This window comes from Nestor notabilis, unplaced genomic scaffold (genome assembly GCF_000696875.1).
Source record: "Nestor notabilis isolate BGI_N333 unplaced genomic scaffold, ASM69687v1 scaffold1027, whole genome shotgun sequence".
Classification (NCBI taxonomy): domain Eukaryota; kingdom Metazoa; phylum Chordata; class Aves; order Psittaciformes; family Psittacidae; genus Nestor; species Nestor notabilis.
The window spans coordinates 32,593-51,935 of record NW_009937561.1 but is presented as its reverse complement, the minus strand read 5'-3'; the positions used below and the strand labels follow the sequence as shown (position 1 = coordinate 51,935).

General features: G+C 36.0%; 1 protein-coding gene across 1 annotated transcript in view; it reads left to right on the top strand.

Moving 5' to 3' along the window:
* Positions 1-3,706: 3,706 nt before the first annotated feature.
* PPHLN1 (periphilin 1) overlaps positions 3,707-19,343 on the top strand; it is a gene marked incomplete at its 3' end in the record, with an annotated part of 32,280 nt that continues 16,643 nt past the window's right edge. The window contains exons 1-4 of the mRNA XM_010018864.1: positions 3,707-3,778; positions 4,812-4,868; positions 7,261-7,440; positions 8,384-8,445. Of these exons, the coding sequence (XP_010017166.1) occupies positions 3,707-3,778; positions 4,812-4,868; positions 7,261-7,440; positions 8,384-8,445 (371 nt within the window). The remainder of the gene's footprint in view (positions 3,779-4,811; positions 4,869-7,260; positions 7,441-8,383; positions 8,446-19,343) is intronic.

Below are 19,343 nucleotides of genomic sequence, written 5' to 3'. Positions count from 1 at the left end.
TCTTTATTTGAGGAAAATAAAGACCTTGCTTTAGGTCACCTCTGATCAAAAATAGGAAGAGGTTGTTTAAATTAATGTAGCAAGTGATTATATGTCACAATATTAAAGAGATATCAACTATCTTTGCTGTGTATACTAATAGAAAATAGTAAATATGAGTGACAGTGCTGTTAGGTGTGAGACAAAAACACATCTGTTTTTTTTAATCTTTGTTTTAAAACAACTTTTACTGCGAGAACAGATGAATCTGAATACAGCATAGTAAACTCGAGGTTTGATCTCTTGAATCCTTGTTAATGGAATCTTCTAATATTAATCCTAGGAGTTCAGTCTTCTCCTAGTTGTTATTAAAGGTGGGTTAGGTCATATCATTTAAGAAGTGGATTTATTTTTTTTTTCATTAGAAACAGATTAAGTGTGCTCAAGATCCTGGGAAAGGTGTTTTCCTCCCTTTTTTTCTTTCGGTATTTCAAATGCATCCTTACTCTATGTCATTGGTCCCTGTCTGTTTAGTCTCCTCCTACTTTTTTTCTTCACCAGCATTTTGAGCAATGTGCTTGATGGTTGATTCTGATTAATTTTCTTCATGTCACTCCTCTCACAATGTGGAGTGAAAGGAGTGAAATGAAGAAAATCAATCAGAGAATACTTGCAATCAGTGCAAAGTATTCTCACTTGTGATATTTTTCTTCCACCTCCATACTTACTACTTGTCTATGTAATTGTGATTTTTTCTTTCTTCGGTCTGTTGACGTTTCTGATAATATGTCTCTACTTTTTCTCCAGCTTATGTTTTTGTTTTGTAAAATACCAGTGATAATTCTTGCTAGTTTCAGTGAGGTGCACCAACAGTGATATAAATGGGAGTATTTGCAATGGTTTTTTCCAGCCTTGCTGCCTGATAACATAACAGAGTGTATGTCAATGTCAGTGCCTGGTGCCTGCTGCTGGTGGTGTGTATTGGGATGTTGGAGGTGGTTTGACTGGCAGAGCAGCAGGATGTGTAAGCTTGCACTCACTTCAGTGGCACTTACCTGAAGCATGTTGCTTTTTGAACATTGTGTTCAATTAACTGTTTCAGGAACTGCTGCAGGCAGCAGGGTGGGGACAATACTGTATTTATCAAAAATGCCAGAAACCCACCCCCCACTTGAAAACCTTATCTGAATCCAGCTTTGGGTATTTGCTGTTGGTCTAAGAACTGGGTGTGGCTGGCCCTCAGGTTCCAGTGTCTGTGTGCATATGAGAGATGAGTGGGCTCCAGGGGAGGCTCAGGTGCTCTCCAGCACTGAGCAGGGATGGACAGAAGGAATGTCCCACTTTGGGGCACAGGTTGGGCATGAGGGACCAGTGGCAAAGTGTTTTGAGAAAGAGCACATGTGCCGTGCCACCGTAATGATTTTGTCTTGCTTCAGCTAAGTCTGTCCCCCACCCCTGGTACGTGTAAAACACAGGAGTTTCCAGGTGCTGTTCTAGGTACAAAGAAAAGATGATTGTGGGGACAGTGTGGGAGCAGATAGAGTATCCTTCTGGTGATATGGGAAGGAGAGCACAGGGTTGACCTGAGAACAGTTAATGCACGTGTAGCCCTTAACATTTAGCAAAAGCTAAGTGAAAAAAAAGTTGAGGCATTTACTGTGAAAGTGGCAGGAAGGTACTTCTGATGGGTATGCCTGACCACCAAATACAGCAACATGAGCCATGGTTTCAGAATTACTGCAGAGGGCAGGGACAACAGACCCTCTAGTGCTTACTCTATGAAAACCAGGATCAACCAAACTCAATTGGTTTAGTCAGCTTTTGATTTACAAAGCTGTGGCTACATCAAACTAGTGCAGTGTCTTGATTACAGAACACACATAACAAGACTGTTATAAAATGGAACAATATTTTAAGAAGATACTCTGGTTCATTTGTACTAGCGGTAGGGTCAAAATCTCTGACCATGACGGCTTAGTACAGTTGAGGCAAAAGCTACTTCATCAGGATTTACTATTAACAAAGGAAAAGCTTTTCTTATGTCAAATTTTTCATTAGCCTCTTATCACATGCAACTGAGTCTTATTTTTCTATACTTAATGATATTCAAAGACAGTTACATGAATATGTTAAGTGAATGTATGAAATATTTTTCAGAGCGTTTTTAAGAAAGCAGTTACAGTAGTTTCCAAAAGGTTTTGCTAACAAGTGGAAGGAAAACTGAGACGTGAGATAGTGAGTAAAAGATGATAAAAGGGAGAGAAAGCTCTGGAATTTATTAGGAAAGTATTATATCTGTAACAATTTGTCATGGCAAGGTTTTTGATATTGTTAATTCAGCCGAGTAGTTCATATTCTTTGTTAGTTGAGTGTAGTGAGTTACTCTGTACTAATTCAAACAGATCATGGGGGGCTGTTGAAAGATTTTGATTTTTAAATGCCTGGTTTACTTAGAAAAAAACGCACTTACGAATATATATGCATTTTTTGCTAACCTTGGTTTCTTTTTTTTTTTTTGTAGATAATTGAATGGATATTCAGAAGCAGAGCTGCTAAAACTGACGGAAAAGTAAGTATGTGAGGAGTTTGGTTTTGTTTGTTTTGTTTGTTTTTTTGTTTTTTTTTTTCCCCTCACAAAAATGTGTATCTGAGGTAGTGCTACCTCTGTTAACAGTAAATAAACCCTTGTGTTATGTTGATTCTTAACATTTGTAATAATATTTTTATATAACCTCGTAAGTCAATATCCAGTGTTTTTGTTTTGTGAAAGTAGATGATGTTATGTATTTCTCCTTCTGAATGTGCACTGCTGTTTCTTTTTCTTACTGATTATTTTTAATAGCTAGACACACCTTTGTGAAGGGAAACTTTGAAAAACACAGTTATAGCAATTTCTTTCCTATTTTCAACGATGTATAGTATATAATCTGTCACTTTTTAATAATCAGATTTCAGCTCTTCAAGTTTGTGTTGTCTAACAGAGCATGACTAGAATCTGTTATGGCAATGGTTTATTTCCACCTGTATTTAGTTACTAATTTTGACTTTGAAAGTCACTTTTCTCTGGAAAGAGGAATTATTGTGTTCTGCCAGCTCCCAGTTTAAAACAGGAAAAATCTGCATGTGGAGAATGCATTTCATTTATGTATTCAAAACATGGAGCTTTGTACTAACTGAATGATGTGTTGTGTTTTAGCCTCTTTCCAGATGGTTGAGATGATGAAATAATTCAATCAAAGTTATTATATTATATTTAAAAAGTTATTATATTAAAAAAGTAGATATTCTTCAATCTAATAAACAGGACTTGAACTCTTTCTAAAAGGAAGTCCTCTATTTTTAGCAGAGCAATATCAAAATTGCTGTAAGGTATGTGTGTATGAATTTATATGTACACCTGGTATTTGCAATGTGCATATATTTCAATGGAGCTGTTTATAGTACCTCAGTCCTGTAATTATCCTGATTATACTGCACTAATTTCCAGTTTTTTAGTTGTTCTTGCACATACTGTGAGTTCGTTAGTTTCTGTAAATAGATAGACTTACTTTTTAAAGAGTTAATTAGAAAAGTAAGTTTATGTACAGGGTTATGCATAATACATTATACTGGGAGAAGTCCAGGAACCCTTATTTCTGTGCTTACTGTCCTTTTTTTCTGCTCATTATGAGTCTGGTTTTGACTACTTGGGTTTTTATTATCTTCAGTGTCATATCGACGAGATGAAATGTGGTCTGAAGGGCGATATGACTATGAAAGAGTTCCAAGGGAACGTCTGCCTCCAAGGATGCATCCTAATGTAAGTCTGTAGCATTTTATTTTACTGTTATGCCCTTATGCTATACCTTTATGCCAAGACTTGTACCATAAGGGCTGGATTTATGTATATATTGAAGTTCCTAGTATACCCCAAGTTCCATTCTTTTCTCATTCATTTAAGCCAGCAATCTAGCAAATACATTTGCACAGAGATAATAGGTTGCCTACAAAATTAAAATCTTGTCTGTTTGTGTTTTGGGTTTTTTTTCCAAATCTATTGAAAATGTTTTGGAATATATGTATTGATTTTTTTTTGTGTGTGTAATTCTTTGTGTTACTGAACACAGGATTTTTAATAACTTTTGGAGAACCAAAAGCCATACTATATTATATTTTTCCCTAGACTTTTTGTTTATGTTAATACATCTTTGAAGTGCTATGACATGGTAGAATGCCTACTTTCAGTATTGTTCTTGTCACCAATGCAGTTTTTATTATGATACTTAAAGTATAGAAGAAAATGTTTATAATAAATGTTGAAAATATACCCTTGCTAAAGAAACCGTGTTTTGGAGCCTTGTAAGGGAAATGCTTATTGAGAGGAGAGTTGATGGAAATCTACTTTATAGGCATGGAGACTTCTACTGTATATTATGCTTGTAAAAGCAACTGCAGAAGCTGTGCTTACTGTGCTGTAGAATAATTTTAGAATGCTTTTAGAAAACCTCTGTGCCAGAGTTGGGTGATTTATTTTTTTTTGAGCTATTACACCTTAAGTAGATCATTAAGAATACTTTTTGGTATTTCTGTTTGCATGCTGTGCAATGTACATTTCTCAAAATAAAATTTCAGGTACCTGTGCCTGTGTTTTAGCTTTTCTTTTAATTCTGAATGTTGAAGTAATAGCATAGCTGATTTAGCATACTTTCTGGGTATGCTAAATACCATACATTGAGCTTGCTGCTTTGGAAGTGTGCCAGTGTTGGTAACTTGGTAAGTAATCACCTAGCCTTCTCTATTGAGTAGTCTATTAGTGTTTAACTGTTCTGTGACATTTTTAACTCGCCTTGCAGGCAACAACAAAAATCCTGCTTTTTCAGCAAACAGGAAATCAGACAAGTTTGCATAGGGTATTTAGCTGCTTCTCCAAATTATTTATCAGCAGTAGGACACAAGGAAAGGCAGAATATATTTTCACAGATGGTTTTTTTTTTTTTTTTTAATCAGTGTTTGACTCTACTAGTACATTGATAATTTAGTTTAACCATTGCAACAGTGACATTCCTAAATTCTTGGAGTTTTCCAAGCTGCCCAGGGAACAATGATGGCATATACATTAGGAAAATTCACAATTTAAAAGATGCTATGCAGTCATTTTGATGGAAGAATTAACTAGATAGTTCAATGCTAACTTTATATTGCGTGCGTGCGTTTGGAACTGGGGATGGAGGGACTAGCTGAATACACTCATTCATCACAATCAATGCCATCCATCTGCACCAAAACTATACCCCCAGTAGATGGGCAAACCAAGATGTGGTGTCACTCTGCCTTACTGAAAGGTGGATATGAAGTTCCTTCTCATACACCTCTGCTGATTCAAGATAGTTGGCAGGCAGTTTCTGTCCTTGTAAGCCTGTACCATTTTATCTGTGTCCATGTATAGAGGTCTGACTTAATTTTGACTAGACGAGTAAAGTGAAATTGATTTATTCAATCTCTGTATGCACTTAGCATTTGCTGACAGGCTAGCGTGTGGACCTGGGGCATGCCAATGATACAGAATGAAGTATATCTTACTTGAGAGAGCAAGAGAGTTGTCCTAATCTAATCTGGGTGCTAATTGTATATCAAGTATAGATTGTAGTAGAAACACGTGCTTTCAGATCCTGATAAACAGTATGAAGTTGCAAGCACTTGGCACAAGTAACAATAAGTGGGTACACCTTGAGGTTTCCTGTAACTAGCCTTCTGTATGTCAGAATAGTTATGTGATGGGGACTTCTGGGTAAGCTTAAAGTATGCAGCACTTTTATTTTAGCTTCAGAGCACGTCATCTTTGTAAGACACCAAACTGAGAAGAAATATACATGTGGAGGATGTTCAGTGAGGCAAGGGTAGATCAAGCAGTGTGGCTGTGTATGAATGTGTATGTAATCTCTACTTTGCTTCGGTATATCTGTAGGCTGGCTTTGGATTGCCCTCTAGTGAATTTGTTGGGATGGTCTCTGAACTCACAGCGAACTTATTTTTGCATGATGCTATTTAGCAGTTTGTGAATTTAATGTATTTTTCTACAAAAACTTCTGGTGCATTAGATTGTGACTTCTACTACTGTTAAAAAAAAATAGTTTGAGTATGTTTTCCCCCTCCAAATTGCACATATTAATTCATGTATCTGCATTTATAGCTTGAGTTTTTAAGGCCTGTAAAAAAAAATTATTTTGCTAGAGGAAGAAGACATTAAGCACAAGGTCTTGCATTCATGTTTTTGTTTGTGTTTTATTTGCAGTTGATAGTTGATAATTGATAGTTGATAATTGATAATTGATAGTTGATAATTGATTCTAGAAAATTGACTTTGTTTCTTGTGCAACTGTGCAATTTGTATTTAATTAAACTTAAACAGGGGAAGTTCAGGTTGGATATAAGGAAGAAGTTCTTTACTGTGAGGGTGGTGAGGCACTGGAATGGGTTGCCCAAGGAAGCTGTGAATGCTCCATCCCTGGTGGTGTTCAAGGCCAGGTTGGACAGAGCCTTAGGTGACATAGTTTAGTGTGAGGCGTCCCTGCCCATGGCAGGGGGATTGGAACTAGACAGTCTTAAGGTCTTTTCCAACCCTAACTGTTCTATGATTTCTTTAATTGGTAAATGGTGTATGACATCTTATTTGAAGGAAATACAGTAAATTAATTTTGCATTCTAGCAAAAAGCTATCCGAAACTTGCATTAGAAGAAAAACCGAGTGCTAAAACTCACTTGAACCAGACTGCCTACTGCATTGTATTGAGAAGGTGCTTACCTACTCAGATTGTGAAGCAAGGACTGTCTTTTCTATAATCTCTGTAGTGTGGAGGATGTTATTGACATTTAAGAACATTGTTAGTACTTTTAAATGGGTTGCTTATTTTACAGGCATTAGAGGTGTAATTTCTGTTGAATTCCTAAGTTAACGTAAAAGGCTCTGAGGAATATATGTAGCTAATGCTTAGAAAAATAAATTAGTTGATGTTACTGCTTTAAACTTTGAAAAGAAACTTAAGCCATGTTAGAAATTTTCCCTCTGTAATTAAACTTTTAATGCCTTAGGATTGCATCTGAATGCTCTCCAATTAGATTTAATAAATTATTCCACCACCAGACTGGCATGATTTTTAATGTTGCTTGCTCCCCTGTGCTATTTCAGCTTCAAGATTATTACAGTGCCATATTTGGAAATAACATTTTGTTTTTACTTTTGCATATTCACTACAGATTTCCAGCTGTTAAAAGCAATATGATTTTGTTTGGTTTGTGGTTTAGGATAATTACCACAGAGTAGTAAACATTGCACCGAAGAAACCACCACTGCTTGAAAGACCAGGTGAAGGGAATTACAGTCGGTATAATGATTACGGTCACGCTGAGTACAGAGACTATGAAGAGGGTCGCAGTTTTGGCCATGACCGAAGAAGTGGCCCTCCACACCGAGGTGTACATAAGGTGATTCTTCTTGCATGTTTATGATATTTATCTTCTTGTTAATGCTTGAATATTGAACAATTAAAATACTATTTTAGACAGAGCATTGATGTTACTGCTGTTCTCATAAACTGAAATGGAATGAATAGAATAAACATCCAGGCTTTAATACATCGGCTTTGTTGCAATTACTGTGCTTCTAAAATTCTTGTGATTATATGGTGATACCTGTTTGCTGCTTCTTGTGATTCCTAGCTATTTTATTGACTTAGAAAAGAGCCCTTGTCCCACTCCGTGGGAAGCTCAGAGTCTGAACTGGGAAAACAAATGTGTCCAGAAGTCTTCTCAGTAATGCAGTGCAAAGTTACCTGGATGAATAAAAGAATGATTGCAAACTCTTTCTATTTAACAAGTCCTTGCACATGCAACTTGCTGAATATTGTCTACCTGTCCTTCTAATTCACAGTTGTTCACTTTTAAAAATTCTCACATGATGCTGAATGCATTTTTTTTCCCCCAGTGGCTACAGTTAAGTACAAAATTTATGGTCTCTTTGAAAGGTCATTACTGTTGCTTCCTCCAGTCCAGCTTTTTGAAATTCTGTAATTTCAAGCTATTAGTGATAACTTACATTTCAGTGAGGAAATTTTTATTTTAAAAAATATGGATATATTTATACATATTCCTATGTATATATATTTATTATATTCCTATATATATAGCTGGAAATTTTGTAGTTTTTGTTTTGTACAGCATTGCAAAGTTGTTCTGTTTAGTATTGACAGACAAAGAAAATGGGAGGAATTGGATAGAGAGGAACATTGTTGTGAATGACTAATACTTTCTTTTATCTCATTAAATGCTTTGGTTTTGCAGTAAATAAGTACCATTTGGCAACCAACGGTACCTGACATCTCATATTAAGATACATGTCACACAGTTGTTTTGTATGTATGTTTTGCAGGATGAATCAGGATACAGATGGCCAAGGGATGATCATCCTCTAAGTCGGCAGCCTGAATACAGGTATTTTGTAAGACTTTACAGTACTGTTTTGCATAGGCTGAGACTATTTAGGTCATTTTTCTTTTGTTGTCAAAACAGCTTGTAGAGCAGAAGAGTTAAATGGCAGGGATGTGGAAAAGGTCATCTGTTGAAGTAAAAGCTGATAGTGGAAAAGGGGTTTCTAGTTGTATTGTTTGAAATTCAGATTAAATGAATAGTATGACATGAAAGTCTGTATATTAGTATCTGTTTAGGAGGGATAGGAGGCATAATGATAGCATCTTTGAGTTGTTAGCTTGGGACTTTAAATAACGTAGTACATCTCCCTGATCAGACACACTTTTTACATGACTACAGAGAATTTTTTGGTCTAATATTTGCTTCTGTGACTGCAGTACCTTGGGGCTCCAGTACAGTGGAAGGATACCTGCACCATTTTAAAGGCTGGTGAAGTGGATAATGGGATTGTGAAGTTCACCATAGCCTTGTTCTGACCTCCCCATTTTCTCAGCTGGACTGATGAGTAGATATTTCCATCATACATTTTATTAATTTCTGTGAGCACTTCTTAGTCTGTACCTCGTGTTCCCATCTATGAAATGTAAGGGATAGTATTAAACAGTAGGGCTGTAGTGTGTATATGCCTGCAATGATTATTTGATATGATAAATGAAGTGCACGGAAGTGTTACACTCAAAATTTATGGACAAGAATGAAACTCGCCTTAAATATTCAAGCAAGAATTTATTGTTAATATAACTGAAATATTAACAGTCTAATATACGAATGGCTGTACTTTTGTATGCCATATCCTGTATTTTCACTTTGCAAGGTGTCTGCTATTATACCAGGCCTGTATTTCTATATACTGCCTCATGGTGTTAGTCATAAATTTCTCATTCTACATAGAATAACTTCTTGTTTATGTAGAACTATGTTGTACCATACAAAGATCAACAAAAGTAAACCAAGTTAGTTACAGATACCTGGTCAGTTAGAAAAACTGCTGTGAAACCTGCACCAAGCTAAAAAAACAAAACAAAACAAACTTACAAACTTCAGGCAGGTCAGGAAAAGCTTGGACAGAGCAAACTTAACTTGAGCTTGCTTACAGCCTCAGTCTTGAGGCCTTGCAAACTTGGTATGAAGCTGTTGGTAGCAATGACAATACAGTGCTAAGCAATTGCACCAGATACCTGTTCCTTTGAATGTGATGATTTAGACATAACTTAACAAGGTTATTGCATAACTTCACTATTAAAAAAATCCTTCATATACTATAAGGGTCTCTGTGCACTTGGCTTCTCTCAAAATTGCATTCTTGGAGCAGAAAGCAATAGTAAAGGGTTTGGAAAAGTAGTGTCAAAATTCTTCCATCTTTTCCACTTTAGAAGAATCAGAATTAGTTAAAAGGGGGAGGGGGGGGAAGATGGAGAAGACCATTAGTGCTGGGCCGTTTATTTTACGCAGAACAAGAGTGGCACCCAGTGGTCAAAAAGATTGCCTTAAATGCATCCTGATTTCTTCCATTTGAAATGTGAGAATAAAATGTAAGCTTGTTTTCTTGAAGGCTTTAAAAACGTATCATGTGACAGGTGATAGTCCTATCTGAGTCTTTATATTTCAGACTATGTCAGTATTCTGAAACTGAAATGACTGCAATAACACTGTGGAAGAATCTATAAAGGTACTTGGTTCAGTTGAGAGTATGGGAATGTATTTGCAATTGAATGAAGCCCTACTGATTTATTATATAAATATTCATTAGTATGTCAGAAGTCTGATTGTACCAAAGAGTACAAGAATAGTGAATAGCCTTGGATGTAAAATCCAGCGATCAAACTGCTAAGTACTTAGAGCATTACATGCTTTGTAATAAACTTAATTATGATTTTGTGCATATTGCTCACTGTTGAGCTGTGTATGGGATCTCAACAGAGGAAATCAAGGTACAGTACTTGGTACATGTTGTTTCTGGTGGTGAAAATACTAATTACTTTATATTTCAAAGGCATTTGCACTATAAAACATGAGATTAAAAATGATTATATGTGAAAGTGCTTTCTCTTTGAATATGATGAAAGTTATTTGGGTTAAGTTTTTCTGGAGCATATATAATTTTTTTTTTTTTTTTTTTTAAGTGGTAGAAGATTTAAAATTATGTTAACCAGAACTTTCTAGAAAATTGCATGGAACATGGCTAAAACATAGTACAAAGTTAGACTGTGTACTTACTAAAGACACTCAGGAGACTTGTAAAGTTAATGGATTTTCATAGGCAGTACCATGATTATAAATTCTAGAAAGAATAGCTCTTTTATTGACATAAATAATCAGTTTTCTTGAGTATTTTCAGAAACTCATACAGCAGCTAAACATGTGCTTTAAGAAGGTGTTTTCAATACAACGTTCAGCAGTTTCTCTTTAGCATTAATCATTCACACTTCCCTGCTTCGATTTTTGGCAAATTAACTGTCAAAAAGTAGTTTGTGATATCTTACTCTTTCCATTTTTATTCCCCCTGTTTTCTTTGGAGTGCTGAATAAACATCACTTGAGATTCTCCCAAAGCTGCTTATCTGGAATATCAAAACCCATTAAATGGTAAAGAACTGGGGATGTGTGAAAGTTTCGTATGTTGAATAAAGCAGCTGCTAGGGATTTTTAAACTTTGTGGGGTTTTTTGTTTGCTTTTGTTTTATGTTGCTGTTGTTTCTTTTGTGGATTTATTTTTTAAGCTGCTTGTCTTTTCCTTAAAAGTAAGAAGTACATACTTACTTAGCAGTTGTAGCTGTAGCATGAGCTATGATGTGTCCACTGACCAGCAGCAATTCTCTGAGTGTGACAGGAAGATTGTTGAAGATCTACCACTTAGCTTAGTTGTCTTTTTTTATTTTCTTGCCTCCTTTCTGTTAAACAAATGCTTTTTAACATCTCAAGGCCAGGTTGGAGAGGGCTTTGAGCAACCTGGTCTAGTGGGAGGTGTCCCTGTCCATGGCGGGGAGCTAGATGACCTTAAGGTCCTTTCCAACCCAAACCATTCTGTGATTCTTAGGGAGTCTTGCTCTAGTTTCTAAGCAGCTGTTCGTTGCCAGTAGTTTATCACTGATCCTTCTGCTCTTTTCTGGACCATTTAGTTCTTGAGAGTTGTCAGCTCTGTTCGATGCTATGCTTAGTGAACAGCTCTCATCCTGACCATGACTTCTTTATGGTAATGTATTTTATTTGTAAAAAAATGAAATAATTCAGAGGATGTGCTGAGCATAGATTTCAAAATGAGTTCCCAGCCCTTTTTCTCTTATTCTCATGTAAGGGATTCTGATGTCAATTGTCTAACCTGTATAACAGTTAAAACGTGGCTTGAAGTGCCTCTTGCTTTGAGCCTATTTGGCATGTATAAGGAATTGTACATCAAAGCAGAATCTCTTATTGTAGAGAACAGAGGATTTTCTGCACACATGATGGCAGTTTCGATGTCTTGGTCACTGATGCTATGAGAATTGTGAAACTTGGAAATTATGAGAGAAGGAGAGATCAAATAACACACTCTTTGTACATTTATCTTTTACTAATGTTGATCGCTTCCAGGGATGTGTTACTATTTGTCTTTAGCGATATAGCAAACTCATTTATTCAGAGCATATCAGATTTTTTTAGAAGTTGTGGAGAACTAGGTTGTTACATGTTGAGGAACTCCAATTTTACAGTACTTCTTCATGGGCCTCATAGCAGTGGAGTTTTCATACAAGTTCATTTTTATAAAGTAGGATAAACTTCTCAGTGTGAAATGCTTTAGAAGATTGTTAGCTGCTGTTCACTTTAGTCATGCCAAATTTTAATCCTTTTGCGTGCACAGAGCATTACTTCATTCGTTTGTTTTTTTTTTTTTTTTTTCAGCCAAACTGAGTTCGTAAGATGTGAAATATGTGAAACTTGGCAACTTGAGATGAGTAAGACTCATCTTCAAAGAGAAGTTACAAAATAACGCACTTGTAAATCCCAGCTATACATACATTAAATCTGATCCTTAAATTTAGCCGAGGTCCAGATTTCTGTAAAATAAGGATTGCCATATTTGTAGACAAAGTGCTCTGCATCAGTAGTAATGTTGGTTCATATAACATAGACTCCTGAGAACTGGCTAATGTAGGAGATTTCTTGTATCTTCTCTCAAGTTGTTGATATGAAGAAGTTTTGGTTTTTAATAAAGGGAATGTACTGCTACTATGTGTGTGTTTTTTATTGGTGGTGGTGGTATTTTTTTTTTCCCCATGTCCTTTGTGAAATTAAGTAGCCTTAGTCAAGTCTTCAATACTGCATTTGTGTATAGAAAACAAATCTACTTATCTGTGGAGTGCACAGGAAATACTTTGTAATAAGTAGAAATAATAAAGTAATTTTCATTATAGAAATGAAAGGAAACTAGCAAAAATGTTGAAACTTAAATAGTCAATGATCTGTGAGCAATTAAGATTGATCTGGGAGTTACATATTTTGTTTTGGAAATCTTTTAAATCAGTGGCACGTTTTATGTGGCATTCTGAACATTAATCTTGCAGTTACATCTTTAGGGTCATAAAGCTAAATATACCCCAGTTTTTGTAGATGCATGAACCTTCACAGTGAGATTGTGTTTACCAAAGGCCATGGAGAAAATTGGTAGCAAAGCGAGGGATTAAATCCTGGCTTTCTGATCTCTGCTTGAAGTACCCTTCCATTTGGTGATTAACCCTTGCAGGTGCAATATGTGATGACAGGATGTTTCTAGATGAGTGGTCTGAATATTGTAAATTTAGAAGAAAATTGTTATTTGGCAAGAATGGTTATTTTGAACCAAAACCATTGATGAAAGAGTCTCCAGATAGAGTCAGTGACCCATAACTTCTTCTTTCAATAAAGCAGGATTTAATATTGAGGGTTCAGATATGTCATAGGCCAAGGCAGTTATCTTTACGTTATCTGTGCAATCACCTTTCAATTACAGGGGTAGCTTGTTTCTTGGGTTTTTTTCCTCCCTGTATGTATTCTTTAATGAATGAAACAGTGAACCAGTTTAAATATTTTATGCTTATTTAAAGCAGTGTATTTTATATTGTGGGAGGTCTTCAGGCTTTGGATTTAAACTCTTTTACAATGTAAACTGGTCTTTGTCTTGCTTATAGAAGAGAAACTTAGCCAAAGGTATTTATGAGATGGTGCTAAAAATGTACATAAGTCTGCTGTTCTGTTGCAATATTTGACAGGTCTTAAGGGACACCATACAAGAACCTCATTCTTTATTAAAAAACCGGTGTGGAGGGAAATAAATATGGCAGTCACCCAAAGTAAATGGTCCTGCTTTTGACAGAGATTGATAAGCAGAGTTCTAATCATATTCATTAGCACATGCCTTTCCCTTTTAATAAATAAATAAAATCACTGCCAGAACATTGAACCTCTCAGATATTCACACGAACTGCTAGGGTAACTTGTTTATTCATATACGAAATTACTGTTTCCTTATAATAGGTCATTGTGGTAGATTCATTATACCTGTCTGCAACTCCAGGCAAGGACTTATCTGTTGAAATCTTTGGTTCAGAAGACCCATTGTATTAGTCTGCTAGGTAAATTAGTTTAACTTGGCTTATGATATTTGGGCAGGGGGAGGTGAAGGGAAGACTTAAAACATTTTGGAACAAGATAACAGGCAATATATAACTTAAAAGTTGATTCTAGTTTACACTAAATATTTAATGACTTCTTCTTATATTTCATGTCTTCTGCAGTAGTCTTACTGATTCTGTAGCTGGACATTTTCTTTGAGGGCTGTTTTCTGCTCCACCACCTCTTAGCTCTTTTGTGCTTGGGACAACGAATTTGTTTGCAAACAGAGATTTATGTTTTATAACTTGAGTTTTGTTACTTGGACAAAATTATGTATGTCTAATTGTATTATGAGTGCTTTGGGTTCCTTAGGACCATGGCTTTTTATTTTGAATGGAGTTTAAGAACTCGAATCTTCTCATGCAGTTACTGCCCTGTACTGAAGGCTATGTATAGTTAAGAACAGGTCAGAACTATCCACTATTGCAGGTCAGTGCAATTGAAAGTAAAGAAGTTTCAATTCAGGTAAGTCTGAGTTTGCTGCCATGATGAATCTCTTTCCTCTATTTAACTTAGAACCCAGAGACCCAAAATATGAGAGCACTGGCTGTTTTCGTACTTAGAATATTATGTCCAACTGAGTTTCCGCTGTTATTTATGTTGGTGGGACCTGCTTTGTTTACATCTAGAACTATACTAGAAGCTTCACTCAAAGCAAGAGTGCTGTCACTGCACTTCTGAAATGTTTGTCACTTGAGAGAATGGGGAGAAAAGGAGACATGGGTGGATAAGCTTTCAACTGCAATTTTCTTAACTTTTTTTGGCCCCCACACTATAATGTAAGAATATAGGGAGGAGGTAAAAATTCCTCTTATTTTCAACTGTATTTTTTGCATGTTTCAGCTAATTGTGGGGTTATTCTATAAGGTGAACATTGCTTTCACTGGCAGGTAGTTGTAGTTGTTAAATGACTGCTTTTAATTTTAAAATATTTTTATTTGCGTAACGATTGATTGTGACCTTTGTTGAAGGCCTGATTTCTATTTCTTTGCAGAATTTCTCATTGCATTTCAAAACCATGTTTGCTTTCAAAAATTACTTGCTGATAATTTTGTTCATTCTGCAGGGTCTTGCAGAACTCTCGATTTGATTGCAGTTTCCATCTCAGGCTGAGGGGAAGGAGTTTAAAGTCATAATATATGCTGTATTGATCATGTAATTTCTTTTTCTCTTGTTCATTTCTGCTGATGAGCTTCTGAGGTCAGAGCCAGTATTTCTGCCATTCAGCCAGGATCCTGGAACCTCCCACAGGAGTCTGAGCTGGTGGGAGACTCCTTTGGCTGCTGTTGGTTACAGAGGGTTCTGGCTGTTTTGTTTCATTTTGGAATGATGTCGTGGAAGTTTTGGTTTTTTAATAAAAACATTTCAAAGTTTCTTATATACGGAAATTGTCAAATTAACAGAACTTCCCACTACCTGATTTTTTTTTTTTTTCAGGAGAGCTCACTCTTTATATGAAATGTAGAATGGTTCTAAACCTTGGTTTTAACTCCTGCTAAAAGCTACAAGATAAAACTGGGTGTGCTTGTTTTTGAAAATGATGATTGCAAATAGGTAATTTCAGTCTGATTCTGTGTGTATAGTCTTGTGCTTATACTTAGGTCTTTTGAAACATTTCAGTTAGGTTTAAATATGTTCTCGATGTCGTGACTCTAAAGGATTGACTAAAGACAGATAGTTATAATCTTCAAGAATGTCTTGATCATCTTAAAAACCCAGCCTGAATTACTGTTGAATAAGAAACAGCTAGGTAGTAAATTGATTTGTAAGTATTTGTTTGACTAGAATTACAGTAAGGACGGCAGATTTGGTAACTAAAAACCTAGCAGTTCTTGTTGTGGCAGTTCTCGACTGCTCTCATATCTCTATGCAACTTGCTTTTGATTCAAAGCTATGTTGTGTTTTAAGGTTTTGTGCCTTTTAGTGTGTATAACTTTCTCACTTCAGTTTTTGTAAGGTTGTAAATTGTCAAATGAAATTGGTGTCATTGTTATATTTTTTAACAGTGGTTATTCCATAAGAACTGTTTACTACAGCTGCTAGCACGTTATGGAATACGTGTAAGGAAAAATTCGGTAGTGTGTGTGAACCCAGTTAGATTTTGTAGTAACACCAGTTTGTTGCTTAAAACTAAATCACATTTTGAGAAAAGATGTTTACATAATGCTAATAAACTGTAAGGAAATCCTCTGTTTACAACATATGATAGGGCAGCATGCCTGAAGATAAGATTACATACCTTTACGCTGTAAGATCTTGGCTAACACCTCACTTTAAAGAAGACTTTAAAAAGCAAGCTTGTCTGGTTCCATCTTATAGCTAATATTATAATCAGGAGGTGGGTGGTGTTAAACTAGGAAGTTAATGCTGTATTGGGAAATAATGAGGCAAACTCCCATGGGTAGCACTTGATTATTCTGGAAAAGTTTCCTAACAAATATGTTGAAAACCAGTTAGGTACTGAGAGACAGTGGGCAGGGAAGGAGTGGGGAGTCTCCCTTTGAGTCCAGACAACTACTGTTAAGATGGCATCTAACTAAATGATCTCAACCAGCAGCCAATGAATTGGCTTCATGAACGTAGTCATGGCTTTCTCAGGATGGGGAATATTGTCACGGAGGACTTGTACATAATTTCCCTTAAGAAGATAAATTTTTCACGGAACCTAATTCTTCTTGAAACCTAAGTTCCAAGGACTTGTTTGTTGTATTTTGAATACACTAAACATTTCAGGGAATTTAATTCCCGTTGCGGGAGAGTGGGAGTAGTAGGATATGGTAGAGAGGGACAAATTTGGTGTTATTGTAAGTATAGGCATCCTGGCATCCTTCTGTTAAGCCTTTGGCTGCAGAGAGACTTTTGATACGCCTTTTCTACCTGCTGCTGCATTTGAGTGTGCTGTGATCTACATCTGAGGAAAAGTTAATCAATACAGCAATTGCATAATTCATGCCATTGGTATTATTTTTAAAAGGCGATGCTATTTTTGCATGCTAACAAATGATTCTTAATGTTAGTCTTGACGTTTATTCCTAATATATATTTGCATACCCTTACAAGGTTCTTTCCCTTATATATGAAGTTTTATAGTATTAGGTTGTGACTTGGTAACAAATGCTTTTGTCTAAGTGGAACTGAATATTGACACCATGACATTGACAGTGTTGTCAGTATGCTGTGGAAATGTCTCTCTCTTCTGAAATCTGACTTATAACAGTTCCATGTGTTAAACGAAGTCCTACCTCGCCTAGTCTAGTATGCCTAATTATTTTTGGAAATTATGTTTGAGAGTGCATTTATGCAATTTGGAAGCACAATGGAAAAGGTATTTTAATGTGTTGACTTTAGAATAGTTTTGGTTGGAAGGGACCTTTTAAAGGTCATCTAGTCCAACCCCTGTGCAGTGAGCAGGGATGTCTTCAACTAGATCAGGTTCATCAGAACCACATCGAGCCTGGCTTTAAATGTTTGCAGGGGTGGGGAATCTACCACCTCTCTGGCAACCTGTTCCAGTGTTTCACTACCCTCATGATAAAAAACTAATTCCTAATATTGAGTCTGAATCTGCCCTCTTTTAGTTTAAAACCATTAGCCCTAGTCCTATTGCAAGAGGCCCTGCTAAAGAGTTGGTCCCCATCTTTCTTATAAGCCCCCTTTAAGTATTGAAAGTTGCAGTCGGGTCTCCCTGGAGTCTTCTATTCTCCAGGCTGAACAACCCCTACTCTCTCAATCTGTCCTCATAGAAGAGGTGCTCCAGCCCTCTGAGCATTTTCATTGCCCTACTCTGGACCCACTCCAGCAGGTCTGTGTTTTTCTTGTGCTGGGAACTCCAGAGCTGAACGCAGTACTACTCCAGGTGAGGTCTCATCAAAGGGAGTAGAGGGGCAAACCAACTCAGGTTTGATGAGGTAGTAAGCTTAGTATGTATTCTACAATTTTATCTTACTAGGCGCATTTTTTGGAAGAATTTTGTACAAGGATTATCTAAGTAAGACAAAGGATTATGTTAACAGAGGAGATTGAAGTGACAAGCAATGCATCATCTTCAAAAACTCTTCAGCTACTGTTTTATTCCTTACTAAAACTTATCTCTGTTAAATAGTATTCTGTTTAAAAATATATCTTTGAATCCGCCTTTATTACTCACAGACAGAATATTGTGCTTTCAGTGTTGCTTAGGTATGTATGTATATTATTTTTAGGGAAAAATTATTACTTCTTTGAGTCTTAATGATGGCGACTTTACCATAAAATTCTGCCAAGGGACCCATTTTTTTAATAATAAATAAATACAAGTTATGAATGCAGTAAGGAGATTGATCTTCCTACAGTAAAAAATATTTCCACAGCAGTTTAAACCTAGCTAAGCTAGTTTCCAGTCCTTCTCTCTCCCTGGTACTGTTTCAGGTGTTTGTACTCTTTCATGAGCTGCTTCTGCTTGCTAACCCACCACAATCAATTAAATAATTATCTAACAGTTTGGTTACCTGAGAGAAAATATTAATGCCAGATAAATGCCAATGCCATGGAGAGGAAATACGGATTTATGGAAGGTTGAGAGGGTTAGGATTGTAGCAGCGTCAGTTTAGATCAGTTGATTTCTTGTGGAGCTGCACCTTGAAGTTAACTGTTATTAGATCACTGAAATATCTGAAGGTATACAGTAGAGTTGCTTATCTCTATGTTAAATACATTCAGGAAAGTGTTATTTGTAATATATAGGAAATACGCCACCCCCCCCAAAAAAAAAGGCAAGCAATATTATTGTATATTATTGTGATTGTAAACTGTAATTGAAGTGAAGGGCAAAAAGCAAACTGGAAAAAAAAGAAGGTAAAGCTTCATGGCTGAATAATTTCTAAGAGGAAATGGGAAATGTTTGTCTTAGGGCTTTCTGATTTTGAATAAACTACATACTTGACAGGAAGGAATGAGTTCAAATAAAAAAAAATTTTTTTCTTTGTCTATAAAATGTCTTGAGAAATTCAAAAGCAGAGGTAGTTTGCTAGCTTTTATTTTAATGTGGAAGTTTGTGTCACTATTATGAAACTTGGGGGCATAAGCAAATGAAACCTATTGACCTAATTGCTTCATATCTCACTTTAAGAATAAAAGCATAGCTATTTGTGGAGAGTTTTTTTGATACAGAGAAAGATGGAGTGTTCTTCTGATTTATAGATCTCATTAAGGGATTTGGAAAAAGAAGAAAATTAAATATAATAAGGGTATTGTGTGTCAGTATTACTGACATAAGGTATTACTGTTAATAAACCT